At 40.3% G+C, this 21753-nt stretch overlaps 1 protein-coding gene across 6 annotated transcripts in view; it reads left to right on the plus strand.

Moving 5' to 3' along the window:
* taf3 (TAF3 RNA polymerase II, TATA box binding protein (TBP)-associated facto) overlaps positions 1 to 21329 on the plus strand; it is a 170447-nt gene extending 149118 nt beyond the window's left edge. For all 6 annotated transcript variants that reach the window (XM_069910006.1, XM_069910007.1, XM_069910008.1 and 3 more), the window contains 3 exons: positions 15490 to 15754; positions 18799 to 18905; positions 21051 to 21329. In XM_069910006.1, the coding sequence (XP_069766107.1) occupies positions 15490 to 15754; positions 18799 to 18905; positions 21051 to 21165 (487 nt within the window). In that variant the 3' untranslated portion in view covers positions 21166 to 21329. The remainder of the gene's footprint in view (positions 1 to 15489; positions 15755 to 18798; positions 18906 to 21050) is intronic.
* Positions 21330 to 21753: the final 424 nt, after the last annotated feature.

Consider the following 21753-nt stretch of genomic DNA (forward strand, 5'->3'; position numbering starts at 1 on the left):
CCTCAGGTAGCGCAATTACAAATGTTTATGGTCCATAATATCCACTTCTGATTTTCTGTGGGTAAAATGTGGCCATAGCTTTTACTTTGAACATCCAAGTAGCTCTGATCTTGACATTCCACTGTAGTCTCCAGCATAGCAGACAACATCTGCAACTTGATCTTTTTATGTCATCAAACAGTACAGGAAAGGAGATGTGTGAAGATGCATATTTTTGCATTGTATGCTTGTTAATTGAAAATTTACTTCCTTAATGAATCATTGTATTTGATGGTTATCAGCAGGAGTGCTGCAATTTGAAAGTTATCTGAGGTATCTTTAACTGTACATCAATTTTTGTCAACTTCTGCAAATAAGCATCTTCTCCGGTGATCAGTTTTGATTTAATTTGCAGATATATACATTTAGATTACAATAAACAGGCATTTGTTGTAGTTGAGTGAACCCGAGACTTTGAATTTCTTGAAGATTTATTATGTTTGCCAGCACATTAATATTATCTATTTTCTCTGCAAAAAAAATTTATCAACCTTTCAAAAAGAAAGATTATCTTTTAATCAGCATCAATTGCAGATGAATCGCAACTTTAACACAGTATATTTAAAGCAACAAATTAGCAGCGGTATTAAACCTAATAATTGTTTCATACATGGAACATTATTCCACACCATCGAGGAAATGTGAGCAGATCATTTAGCAATTGAACCAAATCAATGCCTAGATTGTGTTTGGAATTTTGTCGGGAAACAATTCATCACATAAGGCTGTAAGATATTGGAGCAGAGGTAGGCCATTCATTCTGCTCCACCATTCCATCCTGAACTGATCCATTGTCCCACTCTGCCCCACTTCTCGACCATCTTCCCATAACCTTTGATAGGTATCAATCTCTGCCTTAAGTACACCCAATGACCTGGCCTCCACAGCCGCCATGGCAGCAAATTCCAGAGGTTCAGCCTCTCTAGCTCAAGAAATTATTCAGTTTTCTCTTTTAAATGGGCACCCTTCAATCCTGAAGTTGTGCTTTCTTGTCTTTGACTCCCCTACCATGGGAAACAACTTTGCCACATCTACTCTGTCCAGGCCTTTCAACATTCAAAATGCTTCTGTGTGTTCTAAACTCCAAGGAGTCCAGTCCAAGAGCTGTCAAATGTTCCTCATATGCTAATGCCTTCATTCTGGGAATCATTCTTATAAATCTTCTCTCAACCCTCTCCAATGCCAGGACATCCTTTCTAAAATAAGAAGCTTGAATCTGTACACCATACTCTATTCTTCTCCAGAACCTTTGCTCCATTGTCCAGCCTAGTTGGGGAGGATATTACAAGTGCTATTTATTTCTACAAAACTTAATGGCAATTTTGATTTACAGTAAAATGTCTAGTATCCAGCACCTATGGGGATTGGTAGATGCCGGATAAATGTATTTTCTGGTTGCTTGATACTCTTACAATGCCCAACTAATGCTCCAGGATTAAGAGACTTACACTGAACAAACTTCACTTGCATGAATATATAAACCTTAAAGCTTTTTACTTTATTTTCTGTCACATTCTTTGAAAACACTTAATCGTCACTGCATCTGCAGGTTCCTCCCCTACCATGAAGTCACCCAAAAGAAGAACAATAACTTTATTGATAATTAACCTCCCCTCCCTCAAATTTACAGATAAAGCCTCTGACCGGGGTGACTTATCAAGCAGGAATAAGGAGACACTTTAAGAGAGTCACCCCAATGACAAGTGGCATCAACCAGCTCTTCATCCTGTATGCACCATTTTATTCAAACGCAAAATTTATTCAAGCAGCTGGTATGAGCAAAGCATGACCAAGGCCCTCCACTGGCTGAATATTTACTCCTATCTTCCCCAAAGATATATGTGTTACTGTACTTCAGAGAACAATTTTAATCTTACGTTTTTAATTTATTTTACTCAATTTTCTTTGCTGCTTTAGGCTGCCATTTGCTTGAATTCCGGATAACAGAGGTTTTTACTGTATTTGGCCCCAATTAATAACAAAACATCTCATTGCTTCAGAGCAGTTTCATTGAAAAAATATGGGCCATCTTGTGACAGCAAAAAAATCAATCATGATTAGAGGTTTAAAGGGGAAACTTTTAAGAAAGAAACAGATGGAGAGATTTAGCGAGGGAATTCCACAGCTTGAGTCTTTCAGAACCAGAAGCCTGGCCACCAATGTTGGAGCAAGTTCATCTGAGGTAGCCAGCTGGTTTAAAAGCAGAGAAATGAAGAATTAAAAGAGGCTATAGAGATGGGAAGTGACAAGACCATTGGGGTGTTGCCGAACTAGAAGCAATTATAGCTTAGCAAGTGCAGAGGGTAGGAATTGAGCAATGTTACAGAGGTGGAAATGTGTGATTGATCTTACTATCTGAAGCTCATCTCAGCAATGACACCAAAGTTCTGTAAAATTCTACTTTATTCATCAACGAAATAGTGTTCTCCGGTCCATGGTGCAAAAACAGCACTAACACTCGTGCAGACAAATGATACATATACACAGAACATAGATACATATATTAGCATGAATATTATTATAATTATTATTAAATAAGTCACAGCGAGTTGTTTTGGCAAATCACCAGTCATTCAGCAGTCTCACTGCCTGTGCTGTTCCTCAGCCTGGTGGTTCTGGCACTAATTCTGTTGTATCTATTTCCTGACGGGAGTAGCTGGAAGATCTGTGTGCAGGGTGGTAGGGGTCCTCACAGAATTTGTGATCCCTCTTTAAACAAAAATCACGGTAAATCCCATTGATGGGGGGACGCATACCTAAGTGAGTCTCTCTGCTACTTTTATGGCCCTCAAGTTTACATGTCCTGCGGATAAACCTTCAATCCGATGCTCTACAACAACCGTACCCCACTGTGATGGAGCCGGCCAGGACATTCTCGATAGAGCTCCTGTAGAAAGTTGACATGATGGTGGCCAGTAGCTTTGCCCAGCTCAATCTTGTGAGGAAGTCCAATCGCTGTGGCGCCCTCCTGGCAAAACGTTGCCAGCAATAAAGGTAACAAGTGGTAAAAGGAAAACCAAAGACAATTTTCAGTCATCTCAGTATTTATCCCACATTTTACCAATGGCATCTCCAAAATTTGATCATGTTTTTCTGAAACTTCACCTCCAAAATCCCCAAGAATCTATCGTTGTATCTTTCCTCTTCCTTTTAAAAATGCTCCTCTTCAGTTTCCACATAGATCCTGACAACTTCCAGCTGTACTTCAGTTGGTCTTCTGCTGGAGGACGAAAAACTTAGAAGAGCCAAAAAGTATCTCCTAGTGACTGTGGTGATCTCCAAATATCTATTGTTCTGCTTGGGTAGGAATGCACAGTTCCGTTAATTGAAGAAATGTGAAATCCGAGAAAACGCTGAAAATATTCAGCAATTCAGACAGCAGAGAGAACAGACTTGTATGTGTTGGGTCATTAAGTGAATCAGATGAGAGTTTGTATGGCCAAATCATTAACAGTTTCTCCATTTCTGGATGCTGTCTCATCTGCTTTGTACACAAGAAATTCCAGATTCTTTTATTGTCATGGAATAAAACAGATATAATATTACATGATATTGCAAGTTGTCTGCTGTAAGGCAGGCAGATCAAGTCAAGTTTATTCTCATCTGAATGTACAAGTAAAATCTGACAAAACAGCATTCTCCAGTCCTCAGTGCAAAACGTGCAGACATACAACCAGACATCACACACATACACAAACAATAATGCAGGGCAAGTATTCATATATGTATATACCCACACACACACACACACACACACACACACACACACACACACAGATGGTTAGTGTGAGCAAATCCTTTGGTCGTTCAGCATTCTCACTAACTGTTCACACTTCACCATCAACAGAAATAAGAAAAGGAGTAGACCATATGGCACATGGTACTTTCTTTACTCTTCAGTGAGATCATGGCTGATCTTTTAATCCAGCATCACTTTCCTGTGTTAACCTCATGTCTCTTGATTCATTATTATTAAACAGACTGTGAAGCTAAATGTCCCAAACAAGGGGAATATGTATAAAAAGTCCTATGATTTCCACATGATCAAATCAAAATATATATAAATAATATAGAATATACACTTTAATTACATGTGAATTGATTACAAATATAAAACTGAAGCACGGGAAAATAAAGGAGAGAAGGTGTATGGAGGGCACTGTAGGTGTAAAATTGGTCTTACCTCTTGAAGCATGAATTGCACATCTGTAATTTTCCTCCTGCCTAAATCAAATTTTAAATTTGCGGATGAAGTAATCTGTAGAACATTTGACAGTTATGATTTCTAGAATAAAGTCTTCACCATAATTGAGATTTACTGTGCTAATTAAATCTATCTTCCTTGTTCATACAATAGGAAAAAATGTTTTGTTTTGAGGTGATTGACTCTCTTCTGAGTCTTAAGAAATCTGGTTAATGAACAGTTGTCTAAATGCTATGGAATTAATTGTGTGATTTAAGTGAGCAAAGTGCTTTCAGTATCAGGTAATTTATATGTCAGATGATATAATGTTTGTATACAATGGCTATATAATAGAATTATTAATCTCCTGACATTGCTTTCTGCATAATACGAATGTGTATAACCTTCCATCAAAATGTATGTTCAAGGTCAGGTTGGATTGACTTATTGGTAACTTGTTTAGAAATGGGCTTGCATTTTAGCTTGTGTAGCTGGTATTCAGTCCATCCACTTGTCTTTTTATGATGGGGAATTAGGTAAAGAAACACTGGTGAAAGCCCTTCCTGAAACAAGTTCTTTTATGAATGTAGCCAATGTTTTTAGCTGTTCGCCCACCGTGAGTAGCAGTACAAATAATGAAATATAAACAGTAGAAAAACAAAAAAGTCTGCAGACACCGTGGTTGAAATAAAAACACAATGCTGGAGCAACTCAGCAGGTTAAACAGTGTCCTTTATGTACTGTTGGGCGCGCCCTTCATTAAGGTGTGAAAAAATGTCAGCTAGTGTCCAAACAAAATGGTAGGGGGAAGGGGCAGGGATAGGAGCACAGTCCCAAAGGCAGAAGGCAATAGGTAGGTATGGGAAGGAGGGCACAGCACCAAGCAGGGGGAGGGGGGCTTGATCTGTGAATGGAGAGAGAGAGAAGGCAGTGGAGACCTGGAGGAAAGGAGACGAGGGGGAAGTGGGGGCGAATGGAGAGTTGGTTAGCAGAAACCAGATAAGTCAACGTTGATGCCAGCCAGTTGAAGAATGTCCAGACTAAAAATCAAGTGTCATTCCTCCATTTTATGGGTGGTCTTGGTGGGATAGTACATGAGGCCAAGGACGCAGAATTAAAATAGTTGGGAGATTCCTGACTCTGATGCGGTCAGAGTGAAAGTGCTCAAATGGACAGTACTTTGTTCTCTCTGACCCTTATTCAATTGGCCTGCTGTGGAAAATGCTACTCATGAAATATATTGATGTCCACGAAGTTTGTTTTCATAGTGGACCTGCTGGTTATGATCATATCCCTTCAACCCACTGCCAACAATCATCTCATTAATCTTCTCCTTCACAAAGCAAAGGAGATAGTTTAGAAAGAAAAAGTGGCTTGACTCGATAATTGTATTGTGCAAGACAAATTCTTCCAGAATGCACATATTCTAACTTAATGGGATCTTGGCAACTCTTTGGCTAAGTTTTCAACTTTGAATAATAAATTGAACTGTTAACTGCAAAAATCAGTGTTTAAACAGGTAGGAAAAGCCTCACTGGTTTTATTTTAAAATAATTATTTGGTTCTACTATAATATAGCCAAATACTGCAAATCCCAACAAAGGAAGTGACTTGCAGATCAATGTGACTCCTGTTTTGATTCATGCAGGTAGAAACCTTTTTTCAGAGTGTTAACCTAAAGTTTGTTTATACTGAAAATTTAGCCCAGGATAACGGGTCACTTTTGAAAATGATTCACGGTTGTCATTTTACAACATCTTATTACTCCAATAGAGAAGTTTCTATGCCAGTTGAGTGATTTATTTTTAGCAAGTCATTTTGGTTAGTTTGAGCAAGAATTACTGTTGAAAACTAGAGGAACACGTGCAACAAAAAAATGCAATCAGCGTTTGCAGATGAAGCATTGTGAAGGAGAAGATTAATGAGATGATTGTTGGCAATGGGTTGAAGGGATATGATCATAACCAACAGGTCCACTATGAAACCAAACTTCGTGGACACCAATATTAAACAAGGTCACATCATTGCTTTTATTTATTTTCTTGTGGGAGGTGGAGCTAATCTTCAGATTTAATGGGAAACTACTCAGCCCATGCCACCTGTACTCCGGAATCCAAGGCACCCCAATATCAACGGTAAAGCAGCAGTCTGCAGAAAATTATTGCCTTTGCATGCATTCAGAAGCCAAACTCCAGCCCACTGTCAACTGTCACTGAAGAAGATGGGTCTTACACTCCATTATTTGCAAGGCCTCTACCAACTTGCCTTTTCTGTGCAATGTTCTACCCTAATATTAAATGTTTGGAGCAGGATCTTCAGAAAATGTGCAATGCTTCTCTTTTCTCTGGAACCTCTTCTCAGTAAAGTCAAAAATATTAATGATGAAATTCACCACCACTTTGAATATGTAAGTCCAGCCTTTGGTCAATTGAGGCAAACAGTTTGAAGAACCAGACCTCAAACAAGACACCAATGATCCTGTTCTCCTATATGCTTCTTAGACTCTCATTCAGCATGCCCTCAAGAAATCCTACATCACTCCCATTTTTTTTTCATTTGTGTAAAATGGGTGAAAATGGGTTCTGTGAACCAAAGAGCCTTCTTTTTACTCTGTATCTCTATGAAGGGATTAGCATATGAGGAACAGTTGATGGTACTTGGACTGTACTCCTTGGTTTCCCATGGTAGGGCAATAACTTCAGGATTGAAGGGCATCCATTTCTGAATACTCAGGTTATCAAAGGATATGGGGAGAAGGCTGGGCAGTGGGAGAATGGATCAGCTGATCGAATGGCAGAATGGACTTGATGGGCCAATTAGCCTACTTTTGCTCCTATATCTTATGGGCTTTAGAACCACACCCAAAGGCTGCTCTTTATTTGCGACCCCAGGTGGGACATGAACAGATTATGTACAGAGGATATCATGGCCAAGCTGATCCTCTCCTCTTCTGGTGTCTACCTAGTTACTATTCCAGCAATGCTTGTAGAATAACAAAGCAACAACTTTTCTCACTGTTTGGCTGATGGTTACTGGAGTAAATTGTTCTCCAACCCCCTCGTTAAGATCCCTTTTTAAAGTATGATGCAACTCAATGCTCCAAATCAATGTGGATCTCAATTGGTACTTCCATGTTATGTCAGTCCATGACATCTGTTTTTCATTCATGCAGTAGCACAATTTTTCCACCAGAGTGGGTTGAATTATCAGTGCTGTAAAAACAGTATATTTTAATAAGAGATCCTTGTCATATTTGAAACCTTAACAATAGAACTGAGATATTATATGTTTTGAACCTCCCGCTCATGTAGATTGTCATTTTGCATGCCCGTGTTCCATACCACGTTTTCATGATAGCAAATAATCACACACAGTACGTTTCCCCATATCCAAAAATCTTGGGTAGGGTTGGTTTTTGGTTATTGGGTTTTTTCGATTATCGGAACAAAATGGCTTTATGCAGCCCAGTAGCATCAGCATTGATACATCAAGAAAAATCAACTGCAGGCTTTTCAAGCATGAAATAATGTTTAATACATAGCAAAAAATAACTCGATCTCTGCTTGCAAAATAAGAGAAATGCAGCACCAAACACTCGAAATTCTCCTTGATGGCTTTTTCATCTTTGTACAGTACATGAGAGCTCCGTTGTTATCAAAATGGCACCAACAGGGCGTCAGAGTCCCATATGGGCAAGTCAGGTGATAAATATTTTTCAACTTGTGACATAACATTGTCACCACAAAAAAGTTTGGTTAATGGAACATTTTGGTTAACAGAAATGGGGGAAACCTACTGTATTAGGATATGGAGTAAAAACACAATGCTGGAGAAACTCAGCAGGTCAAACAGTGTTCGGGTCCCTGTTGACATAGCCCGAAACGTTGCTTAAGTATCTTTATCTTTGCTATATAAAGTACAGCTGAGCTTCTCCAGCAATGTGTTTTATTTCAACCATGGTGTCTGCAGACTTTCATGTTTTACTACTATATTAGAATATGGATATTGGCATCATTCGGGTGATGAAGAGAAAAATACAATGTTTTGGAGTCAAGTTTTATCATTGTGGGTTCAGACACTTCAAACTGTATTTAATGTTCATTTTTATTGGTTGCTGCAATCCTTGTCTTTTCCTGAAGTATATTTTCAAAGGTTCCTTTTATTGTCGTGTAATTATACATTAAAAATGTAACATCCATATACTTCAACTTTGTCTGCTGTAAGGCAAACAAGGAGTCGCCATGAGCATTGCCTGGCACCCCTAACAATAAGAGAAAGAGAAGCAAAATTGAGTCCATTCAGAATCGTCGAGTATCCATGGATTTGCCTCCAGTGATCCCACACCCTCTGCAACTGCACAGATCCCTGTTCAAATATCAAATGCAGAATTAAATTTAATTGATTGCAGCAATAATTTGAATGGAAGCTGGGAGACATTTCCCAGGCTGTGGCTTTGAGTTCACAGGACATCTGTGACTATCCCATGTGCCTTTTCCTAGTTATTACTTTAGGAAGGAAACTCTGCATTAGATAATGATTTCAAACTCCCTTTTAAGTGCAAGCCTAATAACGTCCTGTCTTTGTGCATGTCCCATTTCTCACTGATTAGATTGTTCAGTAGCTATTTGAACTAATTTTAGCAGAGGACGAGAGCATGATTTTAAACTTTACTTTCCCACATCCAAGTGAGACGACAAATACCTTACTCTTGTCTGGCAAATGGTTATTTGAGGGGGTCATGAGGGGGTTATGCCTCCTCCATCACCCTTTTTGAGTTCATGATCAGTTCAACTTAATAATTATTAAATGTTTGGTCAGGTCAAGAATCATTCCTGCTCTCCTTAGGAGTTTTGCAGCCAAGCATCCTTTTGATCAAAATCATTCCACATATTTTTGGGGCAATTTTATTGAAGGAATGGAGGATCCTGAACAATGAGACAAGGATTAAGCTAGGTGTCCTGCCATGTGTGTCCACAGTGTCACTCCTGCTGTCATTTTTGCCTTCTCATTTCCAAACAGTCCCTGCAAATTTTTTTCCCCATTTCCAATAACTCACCACTGAGTGAAGTTCAGATAGTCAGTGTAAAATCCACAATATCTTGAATTTGATTTGGAACCATGAGAACTTGCCAATAGAGCAGCTAAGTTCACATGTGGTCCTACTGAGTGAATAATCCTGAGTGAAATATGTTGTGTGCAATATTTCCAGGATTGGTTAATTTTGAATTATTTTTAATTTTTTTTAATTTAGACATACAGCACGGTAGCAGGCCCTTTTGGCCCACAAGCCCGTGCCACCAATTACACCCAATTAACCTCCAGCCCCTGTACGTTTTGAAGGGTGGGAGGAAACCAAAGCCCCCAGAGGAATCCCACACAGACACGGGGAGAACGTACAAGCTCCTTACAGACAGTGCTAGATTCAAACCCTGTTCAAACACCGGTCACTGCCGCTGTAACACTGTTGCACTAACCATTACATTAACCGTGCTGACCCAATCGAGGATTTTTTTTGTCCCATTCTTAAACTTCTTTAAAAAATTAAAGGTTTGTTTAGGACAGTGAGTGAGTCAAAATTATTAGTGATGAGTCACGGTTAAACCATTGGTCTGATTCAGCAGTAGTTTGCTGTGTTAATATATATTCTAATTTCATAATTTCTAAAAAGAAGCAGGATAAAGCTCAACCTGGAAAGATTAAAAATATAAATGGCAGGTGCTGAAAAGAGGAAATGATGTTACGCAGTGAGTAGATGTTTTGAGAGGAACAAACTCAGCCCTTTGGAAGAAACCAGCATTTAATTGCCAGTATGTGATACAAATTGAAGCATTTAAAATCTAGAAAATTATAGATTAATAATCGCCAGCTTTAGCTGCAATGTGACTCAAAAATTAAATTTCTCTTCTCTGTCTCTGGGGAGGTGCCAAACTGACACCAAGCCTCTCTTCATGCTGTTTTCCTTAATGTTATGATTAATTTTAGCAATAGAAGTGCAGAATTAAAATCATGAAGGAATCAGAGCAAAAGCTATCCTGATATTCCTTGTCCCTATCATCTGATTAATAGAATTGTAGCTGATCCTGTGCTTGTTTACTTTCCAGTCAGTCCTCATTTTCCTCTCAGTGATGTCTAGTCACAGCAAGGAGGTTTGTGTGCTCAACATTTTGCACACAATCCTCTGAATGATGCCGTCTCTCATTGCTACATTCTGAAATGCTGAACTCCAGGTGATACTGGAGTTGGCACTCCTGCCAAAAGAGGCAACCTCAGCTAGAATTATCACCTCCGAGTATTTCTAACCTTTACTGTTTCTTCACAAGCAACTTTGGAGAACTCAATGGATCAGACAGCGTCCATGGACAGAAATGGTCTGGCAACATTTTGGGATGAGACCCTTTATTGAGACTCTTTGCAGTTTTATTTCACTCATCTGCACCATTTTACCTTAGTGCTTTGATGTAACGAGGCTGCAAGCTTTTAGGCATCTGATTGTTGTAATGTTCCCCATGGATGTACCCAAATCCTAATTAATGCAAATAACATGGTTTTTTTTATTTTAATTTTTTTTTAATTTAGACATTCAATCCATGCTGCCCAATTACACCCAAATGAACTACAAAGCCCTTGTGCATTTTTGAAGGGTAGGAGGAAATCGGAGCCCCCGGGGAAACCTACACAGACACAGGACAAAAGTGCAAACTCCTCACAGACAGTGCTGGATTCAAACTCCAGTCCCGGTCGCTGCCACTGTAACAGGGTTGTGCTAAACTCTGTGCGAACCATGCCGCTGGATGAAACTAGCTCCAGATTATTTTGATCTTGGTTAATTATTTTTCACTCACTCATTCGCAGTTACAGCTATCGTGAAATTCCTATCTGAATTCAGGAAGCTAAATTTAGGTATAAGGATCTATGCAATTTTTGACCATCAGTCAGAATAGATGTGATTCTTATTTTTGTGAATCTAATGCTGTAAAATTAAAAATTGAGATAAAGTACTCTAGCTTTGACAACCTTTTGCTATATATTTCCACCAATAATTACTATATTTTTATCTTGTATTTCCTGTGTGCCCTTGTCTGAAGTCAGAACAGCATGTTGTGGAAAGGTCAGATTGTTCATTCCCTTTCTTGAATAATTGTCATGTCAAGATGAAATATATCCTTCAAGGTTAGTCTTGTGTGTTTCGTCTGTAATTTCATAAACACCAGGATGTTGGTATTGTTGGCCAAATTTCAATTTCTAAAATGGCAGCAGTACATCACACTGCTTTTAACAGGTAAATTATCACAAGGTGTTCACCCAGCAATTGCATAAGAAGCAGGAGAAAACATTTCTTTTAACCACAACATCTCACAATTTGACCTACAAGCATTAAAAATGCATTAAATGCAAAAGAACCGAGCCTTGAATAATATTTCAGACCTGTTTACTTATTGCTAAACTTTATCTGTGTACCTGACATAAGCAAATCTCTACCAGCCGAAAAGAAATTCTGTTAATGTTTCAACTTAAACCTTAAACTATATTCATTGTATAGGTGGAAACTTTGAATCTGGATGAGCTAAACAAATATAGTTTCTCGTAATCCTTCAGTAATTACTTTAATTACTTTTTGATTGCACTTAAGTGGTGGTTGACATGACCTTTCATACAGAAATCTCCCCAGAGACATTTTTGTCTTGTAAAAAATAGTTTGGCAACATATGACACAAAGGACATTGTGTACTGTACTTTTGAAAGCAAAAAAAATGTAGAGATTACAGAAATTAATGTGAAAATTTTGCATTAAATGGTAAGTGTACAAATTTAAAATTGATTATTTTCTTAATTAGATATGGTAATATTCTAAATTTAAATTTTAAATTTTTTTTTACATTTTAAATTTAGACATACAGCACTGTATTAGGCCCTTCCAGCCCATGAGCCTGTGCCGCCCAATTACTCCCAATTAACCTACAGCCCCCAGATGTTTTGAAGGGTGGGTGGAAACTGGAGCACTCAAAGAAAACCCATGCAGATGCAGGAAGAACTGACAGCTAGCGCCAGATTTAAACCAGGGTCGCTGGCACTGGTATAGTGATGTTCGAACCGTTACATTAACTGTGCACCCCATTCATGGATTACTTTCCTTCTCGGATTTAAAGGTTTAATTATTTTTGAAGTTAAACAATGTTTTGGAAGAGCTCTTGTTCCATCTTAACCAAAGCAACTCAGTGACCTGTAATCTGGCTGGATTGAAAGGGAAGTAAATGATAGTTATACAACAGTTCTAATGTTTTCTTGCTGATCCATCTCGGGTGACTGAATTGAGATTTTGGGAAGTTAACCCAAGGCATGGAACTTGTAAAGAAGGTATCAGGGTACCATATGCCAAGGAGATTGAAATCTTTTCATATTTCCTTTTTCAAATGTTACAATTTGGGTGGCACAGTTAGTACAACACTATTTCAATGCCAGTAACCAGGGTACGAATACTCCGCACTCTTTAAGGAGTTTGTACATTTTCCCAGGTGCTTTGTTGGTATACTCCAGGTGCTCCAGTTTCATCCCACCCTCCAAAAAGTACAGTATGTAAATTTGTGTATTTGGGTGCCAGGTGCTCATGGACTGGAAGGACCTATTAAATTTGTGTATTTGGATGCCAGGTGCTCATGGACTGGAAGGACCTATTAAAGTGCTGGTATCTGTAAAAAAAATTGCAGTACACGAAAGAGTTTCTCCATCATTTTTATGACCCCAGCATCTGTAGATTTCTCATTTCCTGAATATTGCAATTGGGTGCTGTGATCTTTATGCTGCATGGTTTGGAGTAGTTTTTTTCCCCCTGTCTCCTCTCTCAGTTCTTTCACAGACCCAAAATCAATTCTCACTTTTCCTCTTATCACATCCACTTAATGCCTTTTGTTGGGTTGGTCTCCCCCCCCCCCCCCTGCCATACTTCAGTCCTTATTCTGATGCTTTCCTCTTTTTGCTTAAAGAAAGGCTCAGTCAGGCCTGAAATGTCAGCGATATATCTTTACCTCCTCTGGACACTGTGAGACTAGCTGAGTTTCTCCAGTATTTCTAGGTGTTATAACTACAATCGCAGCATCTGCAGTCTTTCATATTACATTGCCATTTTAAAAAAATATAACAATACTGAAATATCAGGAGTCTCATTATCGCCAAACTAACCCATTTATACATAACTTTTCCTGACTCCTCCTCTTCTGTGAGAAGTTGGAGTTATACACTTATCAGCTGCGATCTCAATAGGCTGAATTAGGCTCAAGGGACTGAATCGTTGGGTATTGTTGCCCTTTCTCCTATCTGTACCCTGCTTTATTTTAAAAAAGTAAAAACACAATGCTGGAGAAACTCAGCACGTCAAACAGCATTCGGTAAAGATTCATAACCGATGTTTTGGGCTTAAGCCCTACATCAAGGTATGAGCAAAATATAGACAGGTGCCTGAATAAAATGGTGAGGTGAGGAAGAGCAGGGAGAGGACCACAGGGAGGAGGTAGGTGGATGAGGGAGGGAGGGCACACCAGCAAACGGGGGACAGGGGATGGCTCTGTGAAAGAAGAGGGAAGGAGTGGAGAGCTGGAGGAAAGGACACACAGGGATGGGGAAGAGAGGGAGAACGGGGAGTGGATTCGTGGAAGCAAGAGCAGTTGAAGTGAAATCGGGGACCTCACTCCCCATTCTCCCTCTCCCCATCTGTCTTCTTTCCTCTGGCTCTCCACCTGCTTCCCTCTACTTTCACAGACATTCCCCCCCCCCTCCCCTTGCTTACTGGTGTGCCCTCCCTCCCTTATTCACCTCTTACCTTCTACCTGTGGGACTTTGCTCCTGCCCCTCCCCTACCATTTTGTTCAGGAGCCTGTATACATTTTGCTCACACCTTGATGAAGGCCTCAAGCCAGAAACATTTGTAATGCATTTCTAACTTTGCTATTTAAAGTACACTGTTTGGCCTACTGAGTTTCTCCAGTACTGTTGTACTTCAACCACAATTTTGTATTTTCACCTGTTTATTTTACTCTTTTTACTATTTGATCATGCAAAACCTTTGCATCTCTTTTTTTTGCCTTTGTGACAACAGTCAGTGCACTGAAAAGCACGTGAGGTGCTTTGTAACATTTCAGAGGCATTTTTAAAGCCTGTTCTTATTCTAACCATCCTTTGAATGAATGTGTGATTGAAAGGACCAGACTGACAATGCTACTGTAGAAGAATATGTGGGCTGCACCATGGACGTAACTCGTGGAATACTCCAGGAATCAGTACTTTGTTTTAGTTTACTTTTTACATTAGTGTCCTGGAAGAGAGAGCAAAATGCAAGGTTTCCAAGTTTGCTAGTGATACGGAAATGTGTGAAAGGATATATTGTGTGGAAGGCAGCTTGGCAGACATTCACCACAGTGATGAGACGTTATGAGCGGCGAGCAATAGGCGACTTGCGATCAAATGACTCGCATAGGCTGTGGGATGCTAGCGTGGGAACCAGATATAGAACTCCTTCACTCTGCACACAGTAGCTTTTAGCTATTCCCATCAGGAAAGAGATACAGGGCCAGCACCACCAGGCTAAGGAACTGGTTCTTCCCAAGGGCAGAGAACGACCAAAGGAACTGCTGACACTAACCCTCCGAGACTCTCATATTCATGAAACAATATTTATTTATTTGTTTATCATAGATGAATCCTTGGCCTGCCTATGAATTATGTGTCTGTATGTGTGTTCTGTCGAGTTGTGTGTCTGTGCGTTTTGCACCAAGGACGGGAGAGCGCTCTTTCGTCGGGTTATACTTGTACAATCAGATGACAATAAACTTGACGATCCTTGCTCTTGTATTCTTGTGCTTAATGTAATCGAACTCTGGATTGCCATTTGGCCCCGTTATTTATTGATCTAAAAACAAAATTCATTAATTAGCATGACCACAGTCATATGTCGTCTGGAAAAGTAAATCTCCCAAGTTTTGTATATTTGAATAGGAAAGTAATTTCAAATTGATCTGCAGTATTGAAATCTGACCTTAATGAAGCCCCATTTACTTCACATGGATAACAATTACAAAGGCCAGTCCTTCAGAATTGATCCAAATTAAATACCATCATGTCCATGAAGTATACTGGAATTAATAATCAACTGATGTCAGATTAATTGAATGCAGAAGGATGAATTAGAAATGTGTCCTGTCCAACTGCCTCCTCGTGACCAGTATTTAAACGGCCGGCACCCATTAAGTTGCATTGTCTGTTTTTTTTTCTTGCAGCGTCATCAGCAAGGTGGTCCCAGTCACAGAGGCCAAGCCTTCACCTCCAGCAGGACACCCGAAGACGCCACCACCTCCATCCCCAGCACCTCCACCTGTTCACGTCACCCCAGCTCTTACGCCAGCACCCCTTCCACTGCCCACAGCCATCCCATCTCCACTTCCTGCTCTTCCTGCTGCGCCTCCTGCAGTGACTTGCTCTGCAGCCGGAGCTTCGAAGACGCCAGTGAGAAGCGTAGTTACAGAAACTGTCAGCACATATGTGGTGAGTACTGCCCATAATTTCATAGTTCTCATTCCCATAAATATCATCAAAATGAAATGAACTTTAATTGATCCACACAAACAACCAGTTGCCTATAAAAGCGTGCATTGAAGTTCCATTTTCATGTTTCCATCTCTTTAAAATCAGGTTCTTAAAGAACATTTCAGCCCTACATTCAAGATTTCTTTATTGTAATATTGCACAAAATTGCCTTCGGGAGGCGCCCAGAGTCACCATTAGTGACTCCTGGCGCCCCTTACAGTACAAGAGAAAAAGAAGCAAAAGAGAATCCCATCAGAGACATAGGGAATACTTAACTGGTATGAAGAGTGTCCCTTCGGAGTCACAGACCCCACTACTCCCATCTGTACTGTGAGTTAGTTCCATGAAACCTCAAGTAGAGTATCATTTTCATCCATGACAATTGGGGAACTTCAATGCACAACAAACAAGCTTCATTCTACCCTCTTTTGATCCAAAGACTAATTTAAATAGAGCTGGACACTCTGAAACATAGGAAGGATTGGAGGCTATGACAAAAACCCAGAGTCTGTGATAGATTGTGAGGAGGTTTAGAGAGGAACAGAACAAATTGAGATGGTCATAAGCCTTGGGCTGAATGTTGTAGGGATCTAATTAAATTGGAGCATGAAGAGCTGTACAGTAAAATGAGACTAACTACAGATTGGGTGACAGCTTTGCTAAGAACCTATTTTCTGAAGGTTCAAGCTGAATCTCCTGGTTTCTAGCCATTTTAATTAGCCTCACCATTCCCAAATAGTGATGCGTCACTCACCATGCCATCACAGGGGCGGGATTTCCCTTAAATCGCCGGGTTGGCGATTTATCAGGTAGGTCTGGCTGCAAATTGAATAGGTGCATCCTGCACCCACGACCCAGAGATCACACCCATGTCCCAGGAGGACTACCCGCTGCAGTTTGAAGCACCTACAAACTAATACCTCAAGAATGTAAATACACCTTGAGTAAAGGACACCCTGAAATTTCCCAGCCATCTATAGACACCACAAGGGAACATGTTGTCTAAAACAAGAAAACACCAGCTGTGTGAAACTTGTAGGGTCTCATGCAGACCCCTGCCCAAAGGTGTATAAAAGTGCGATGAACACTCCGTAAGCTTTGAGTTGGGGCTCAGTGTAGGGAATGAGTTACTGAACTCTTTATTTGTACCCCTTCTGCCAGCATTATAAGGTTGAATTAAAAAAAACTGTTGTACGCTTACTTTCACACGCTGGTTCCATCTCGACCTGTTCCTGTTCTCTCAAACCTTCAAACCTTCCCCCTACTCCCAAGTGGTCACTTCCACCTTTCCAATCTTCTTCTGTTCAGAATCCTACCACAGCCCCTCCCCAGAAACTCCCCTCCCTTTTATAATGCTTGCAATCTCCCCTTCCCTAAAGGATCCCATCCTGAAACATTGACTGACCATTTCTGTCTATAGACACTACCTGACACAGTGAGTCCATTCAGCTTCTCGTTGTTGGCTCTTAGATTCCAGCATCTACAGTTCTTGTGTTCAACTCATTCGTGTCGACCAGGATGCTTACCCAATCAGATTCCATTTGCCTGCATTTTACCCATCCTTTCCTGACCATGAACTTATCCATATGATTTTTTAAAGTTGTATCCGCCTCTCCCACGTCTCCTGGCAGCTTTTTCCAGGTTTCCACTCTGTGTGTGGAAAAACTTGCTCCTTTTAATCCAGTTGATCAGTGGTTCTCAACCTTTTTCCTTTCCACTCACATACCAGTTTAAGTATTCCCTATGCCATCGGTGCTCTGTGATTAGTATGGGGTTGCTTAAAGGTGATATGTGAGTGGAAAGAAAAAATTTGAAAACCGCTGTTTTAATCGTACCTCATTGACCCATTATGTGCACGGTTTAATAACTCCAAAGGAAATGGGCCAGTGACAATTTTTCTCAAGCCAAATATTTCAGTAACAATTGGCTCTAGAGGAGTGATTCTCAACCTTCCCTTCCCACTCACATCCCACCTTAAGCAATCCCTTACTAATCTCAGAGCACCGATGGCATATGGATTACTTAAAGTGGTATGTGGAAAGAAAAAGGTTGAGAACCACTGGTATAAGTGAAATATCTAAGTAACGACATTAATTTTGAGAACACTCTCTGCGAGCAAACGTGGCTTATTTGCTGAAAGCCTTGTTTGTGTTGTACTATATATGCAGCGAAATGCATTTTCCCTATCAAACCATGGGCCATCAAACAGCAGCATGACCTGTGGCTTTAGGATTCAAGTATAGAAAACCCCTGGTATCAGCAGCTGTGGTAGATGCTGAATGACCAAGTTTGACACTCACTCTTGCAATGCCTAACTAATACGCCAGGGTTAAGAATGAACAGTTTAAAAGACAAAGGACAGTGCAAAATATAAAGTAATTTTTAAAAATCAGTATGTAGTCCTTAATTATTTAAAGTTCATTTTAATCAGTTAATTCCCATAACTTATAAAATTTAAATTCGAATCCTGGTCACTGGCGCTGTAACAGTGTTGTGTTAACCACTACGTTAACCTTGCCACCATCACAATTGGCCCCTTTCTCCAAGTTCCGACTGGGGCAACTCTTGCTAAGCAGGAATTAGGATTTAAGAGAGTCACCCCAGCCAGCATCAAGTGGCATCAACCAGCTCCTCATCCTGGGTGTCACTATTTTATTCAAACACAACATTATTCAAACAGCTGCTATGCGCAAAGCCCAATCAAGGCCCTCCGCTGGCTGAATATTGGCTCCCATCTTCACCAACGACTTATGCGTTACTTCAGAGAACATTTACTTCTATGGTTTTAAACTATTTAAATTTCTATTTATTCTTAAATGTTTTATTTATTTTCCTCGATATTTTGCCAGTTGCTTGAATTCCAAATAAGAGGGGCTTTATTGTATTTCCTTAACATGGCAAGAAAGAGACCACTGTAAAACACAGCATCATCACACTGTACTGCACATCCAGTTGATCCCTGACAACTATTTTCCTCCTCTTCCTTCCCATCGTGCTTCCAGGTTCTCGATGAATGGGGAAATCAAGTCTGGATCTGCCCTGGATGCAACAAAGCAGATGACGGCAGCCCAATGATTGGCTGCGATGACTGCGACGACTGGTACCATTGGTAAGAAATTCGGGAGTTTCTTCCTTTTCTGGGAAACGCTTATGATAACCAGCCTAAACCTAAGCTTGAGGGAAAGGAGAAGGATTTACCCTGGTGTTATAGTATTTTGGTACAAGTTAGGCATGAAGCAAACTAAAAGGGGCACATTTACAGCAGTCCGCCTCTCCGTCTCAGTTTTCAAGTGTGATATTTGAGCAGTAATGGAAAACCAATGCAAAGTGCATCTGGATGGTGCTGATAAAGTTTAAGCTCTGTTGATGAACATTCCTGGTGCCCAGGCTCCTTCACTGCCACTTTTGGCACTTTGTAAACCAAGATATTTTGAGGGCAAACTGTCTCCTTGCAAACCAATCTCTTCAATCCCATTCAATCAGTCTCATCAATCTCATCAATCCCATTCCTCTGTTCTTCCCTTACAGACCTGGAGATTATTCTCTCTCAAATGCTTGCCTGACTCCTGTATGAGGGCACAGATGCTGCTTCCATCATCCTTTCAAACAGTGTATTTCAGATCATAACTACTGGTATTTAAAACAAATCATTTTGTCCTCCATGTCTGTCCATGATCTCATACACTGCCAGACTGTGACCATGCGCAAATTGGTGGAACAACACCTCACCTTCCATCTGGGCACCCTCCAATTGGATGGCATTAACATCGACTTGTCTGGCTTTCATTGAACCCTCCCTCCAACTTCTTCCTCTGGTCACCTTTCCCCCTACCATGGTCTCTCTTTCTCTTCCCTTTTCCATCTCTTTGCCTTCACAGAGACAGATCAGTTCTCACCATTCATCATAATACCTTCTGTTGGTCTGGACTCCTCTCCCTCCCATTACTATTCTGACACCTTCCTGTTCTTTGCTTATACTTTGAGGAAGGGCTCAGGGCCGAAATGTCAGTATTATATCTTTACCTCCTATGGACACTGTGAGACCTGAATTCCTCCGGCTTTTCTGTGTGTGTTTTACTACAATCATAGCATTTGCATACTTGTGTTTTACTCCATTGTACCTCCTACCCTTCTTGTATTTTTAAAGTGTCCCCTGCTGAGTATGTCCTCCCCTCGATCTTATTGATCTAAGCCCATCATAATTACTGGCCAATATTAGATAACCACTAGCGTTATAGAGAGAGAGAGCGAGCGCAGGAAAAAACAGTTCTTTGGCTACACCCATTTTCAACCACATGTTAACACTTGTCTTAAATTAATCCTATTTTTTATTCTCCCCATTTACTCATCTACTCCAGACCACTCGATCTCTGCTTAACCTTCTTACCCGCTCACACATCATTGGGATGTGAGAGGAAGCTGTATGCTCCATCCAGCCCTAGTGAATGTGCAAACTCTACACAGGCAGCACCTGAGGTCGGATTGGAACCTGGATGTCCAGCACTGTGAGGCAGCGGCTCAAAATCGTTCGTCCTTAGAACCATTCTAGTTAATCTTTTTTGCACTTCCACGGGGAACTGCACAAATTTCCCCAAGAGAGGCAGAATTGCCTTCAGTGCTCCTATTAGCACCTAAACAGATTCCCCACAACTTCAAATTAAATTTATATTTGTTCACCAAGAAATTCAGGAACCGGCCACCTGCCCCACCAAGCCTGATCTGCCACTTAATAAAATGATGGCTTTCCTCCACCTACCTACCCTTAGTTCTGTCTGTAAGATGTTTGTATGTTCTCCCCTTGTCTGCATAGGTTTTCCCTAGTCCTCCGGTTTCCTCCCACTCTTTAACATGTAAGGGGTTGTTGGATGATTTGGCTGTAATGGTGTAGCACAGGTTTAAATGGCCAGAATCAGCTTTTACCGTTCTGTAACTGTCTCTTAAATATATTTAATGAGGCAGCCTCCACTGGTTCCTTGTGCAGAGAATTCCACAGATTCATGACTCTCTGTGGAAAGCAATTCCTCCTCTTCTCCGTCCAAAATCTACTCCCCAGAATCTTGAGGCGATTTCTAGTCTCACCTGGATGCAATTTCCCTGCCTCCATCTCATCTATCCTTTTTGTAATATTATATGTTTCTCTTGGATCCTCTCTCATCCTAACACTGCATAAAGATGTGAGGTGCCTGCATTTGTCGGACACAGTCGAAATAACTTGAATCATGAAGGTATCTTACATTCGATTCTCATTTTCCAGGCTGTGTGTGGGGATCAGTGCAGCACCTCCAGATGAGGTGCCATGGTTCTGTTCCAAGTGCATCAACAAGAAGAAAGAGAAAAAACACAAGCGAAAGAAATCTCGAGCTCACTAAGAGGGGTTTCAAACCACATACCCTTTTCTATTTTGCAACAAATTCTGCCTTTATAGTTCCATTTGTTTGAAACAATGGCAAGGGTGAAGAATTGTGTAAACACAAGTCCTGATGAAGTGGCATTGTACAGTGCAGTAAATAAATAAAAAAATACTCAAATTCCACCCACTTCCAGCTGAAGGCTGGAGAATGAAGCCCATTGTTAGCCTCTTTGTATAATTAATTGTATACTTTTGAAACGAAACTTTGTATTATATACCGCAATCTTTTTTTTGCATTCATCATCCTCTTAGTTTTGCTTGTAATATATTTTATCTTCACTGCTCAGAACACTCATTGCTTTAACCAACAGTGGTATGGTGATTGTAACCAAAATGTGGATTGCTAAGGTTTATTAAGAGAATAAATTACATTTTTTAGAAAAAATAATAATTTGCATTGGAATCTCGGCGTGATCGGCCATCCTGAAATTGGTGTCATTTGTGATACTGCTTCTAGAAAATGAATGGTTTGTAAATCATCCTCAGAATTTCAATTGGTCCATTGTTTTCCAAGACCTTCATTTCCAGAGCACCAGGATCTTTCAAG

This window comes from Narcine bancroftii, chromosome 13 (assembly GCF_036971445.1).
Source record: "Narcine bancroftii isolate sNarBan1 chromosome 13, sNarBan1.hap1, whole genome shotgun sequence".
Taxonomy (NCBI): Eukaryota; Metazoa; Chordata; class Chondrichthyes; order Torpediniformes; family Narcinidae; genus Narcine; species Narcine bancroftii.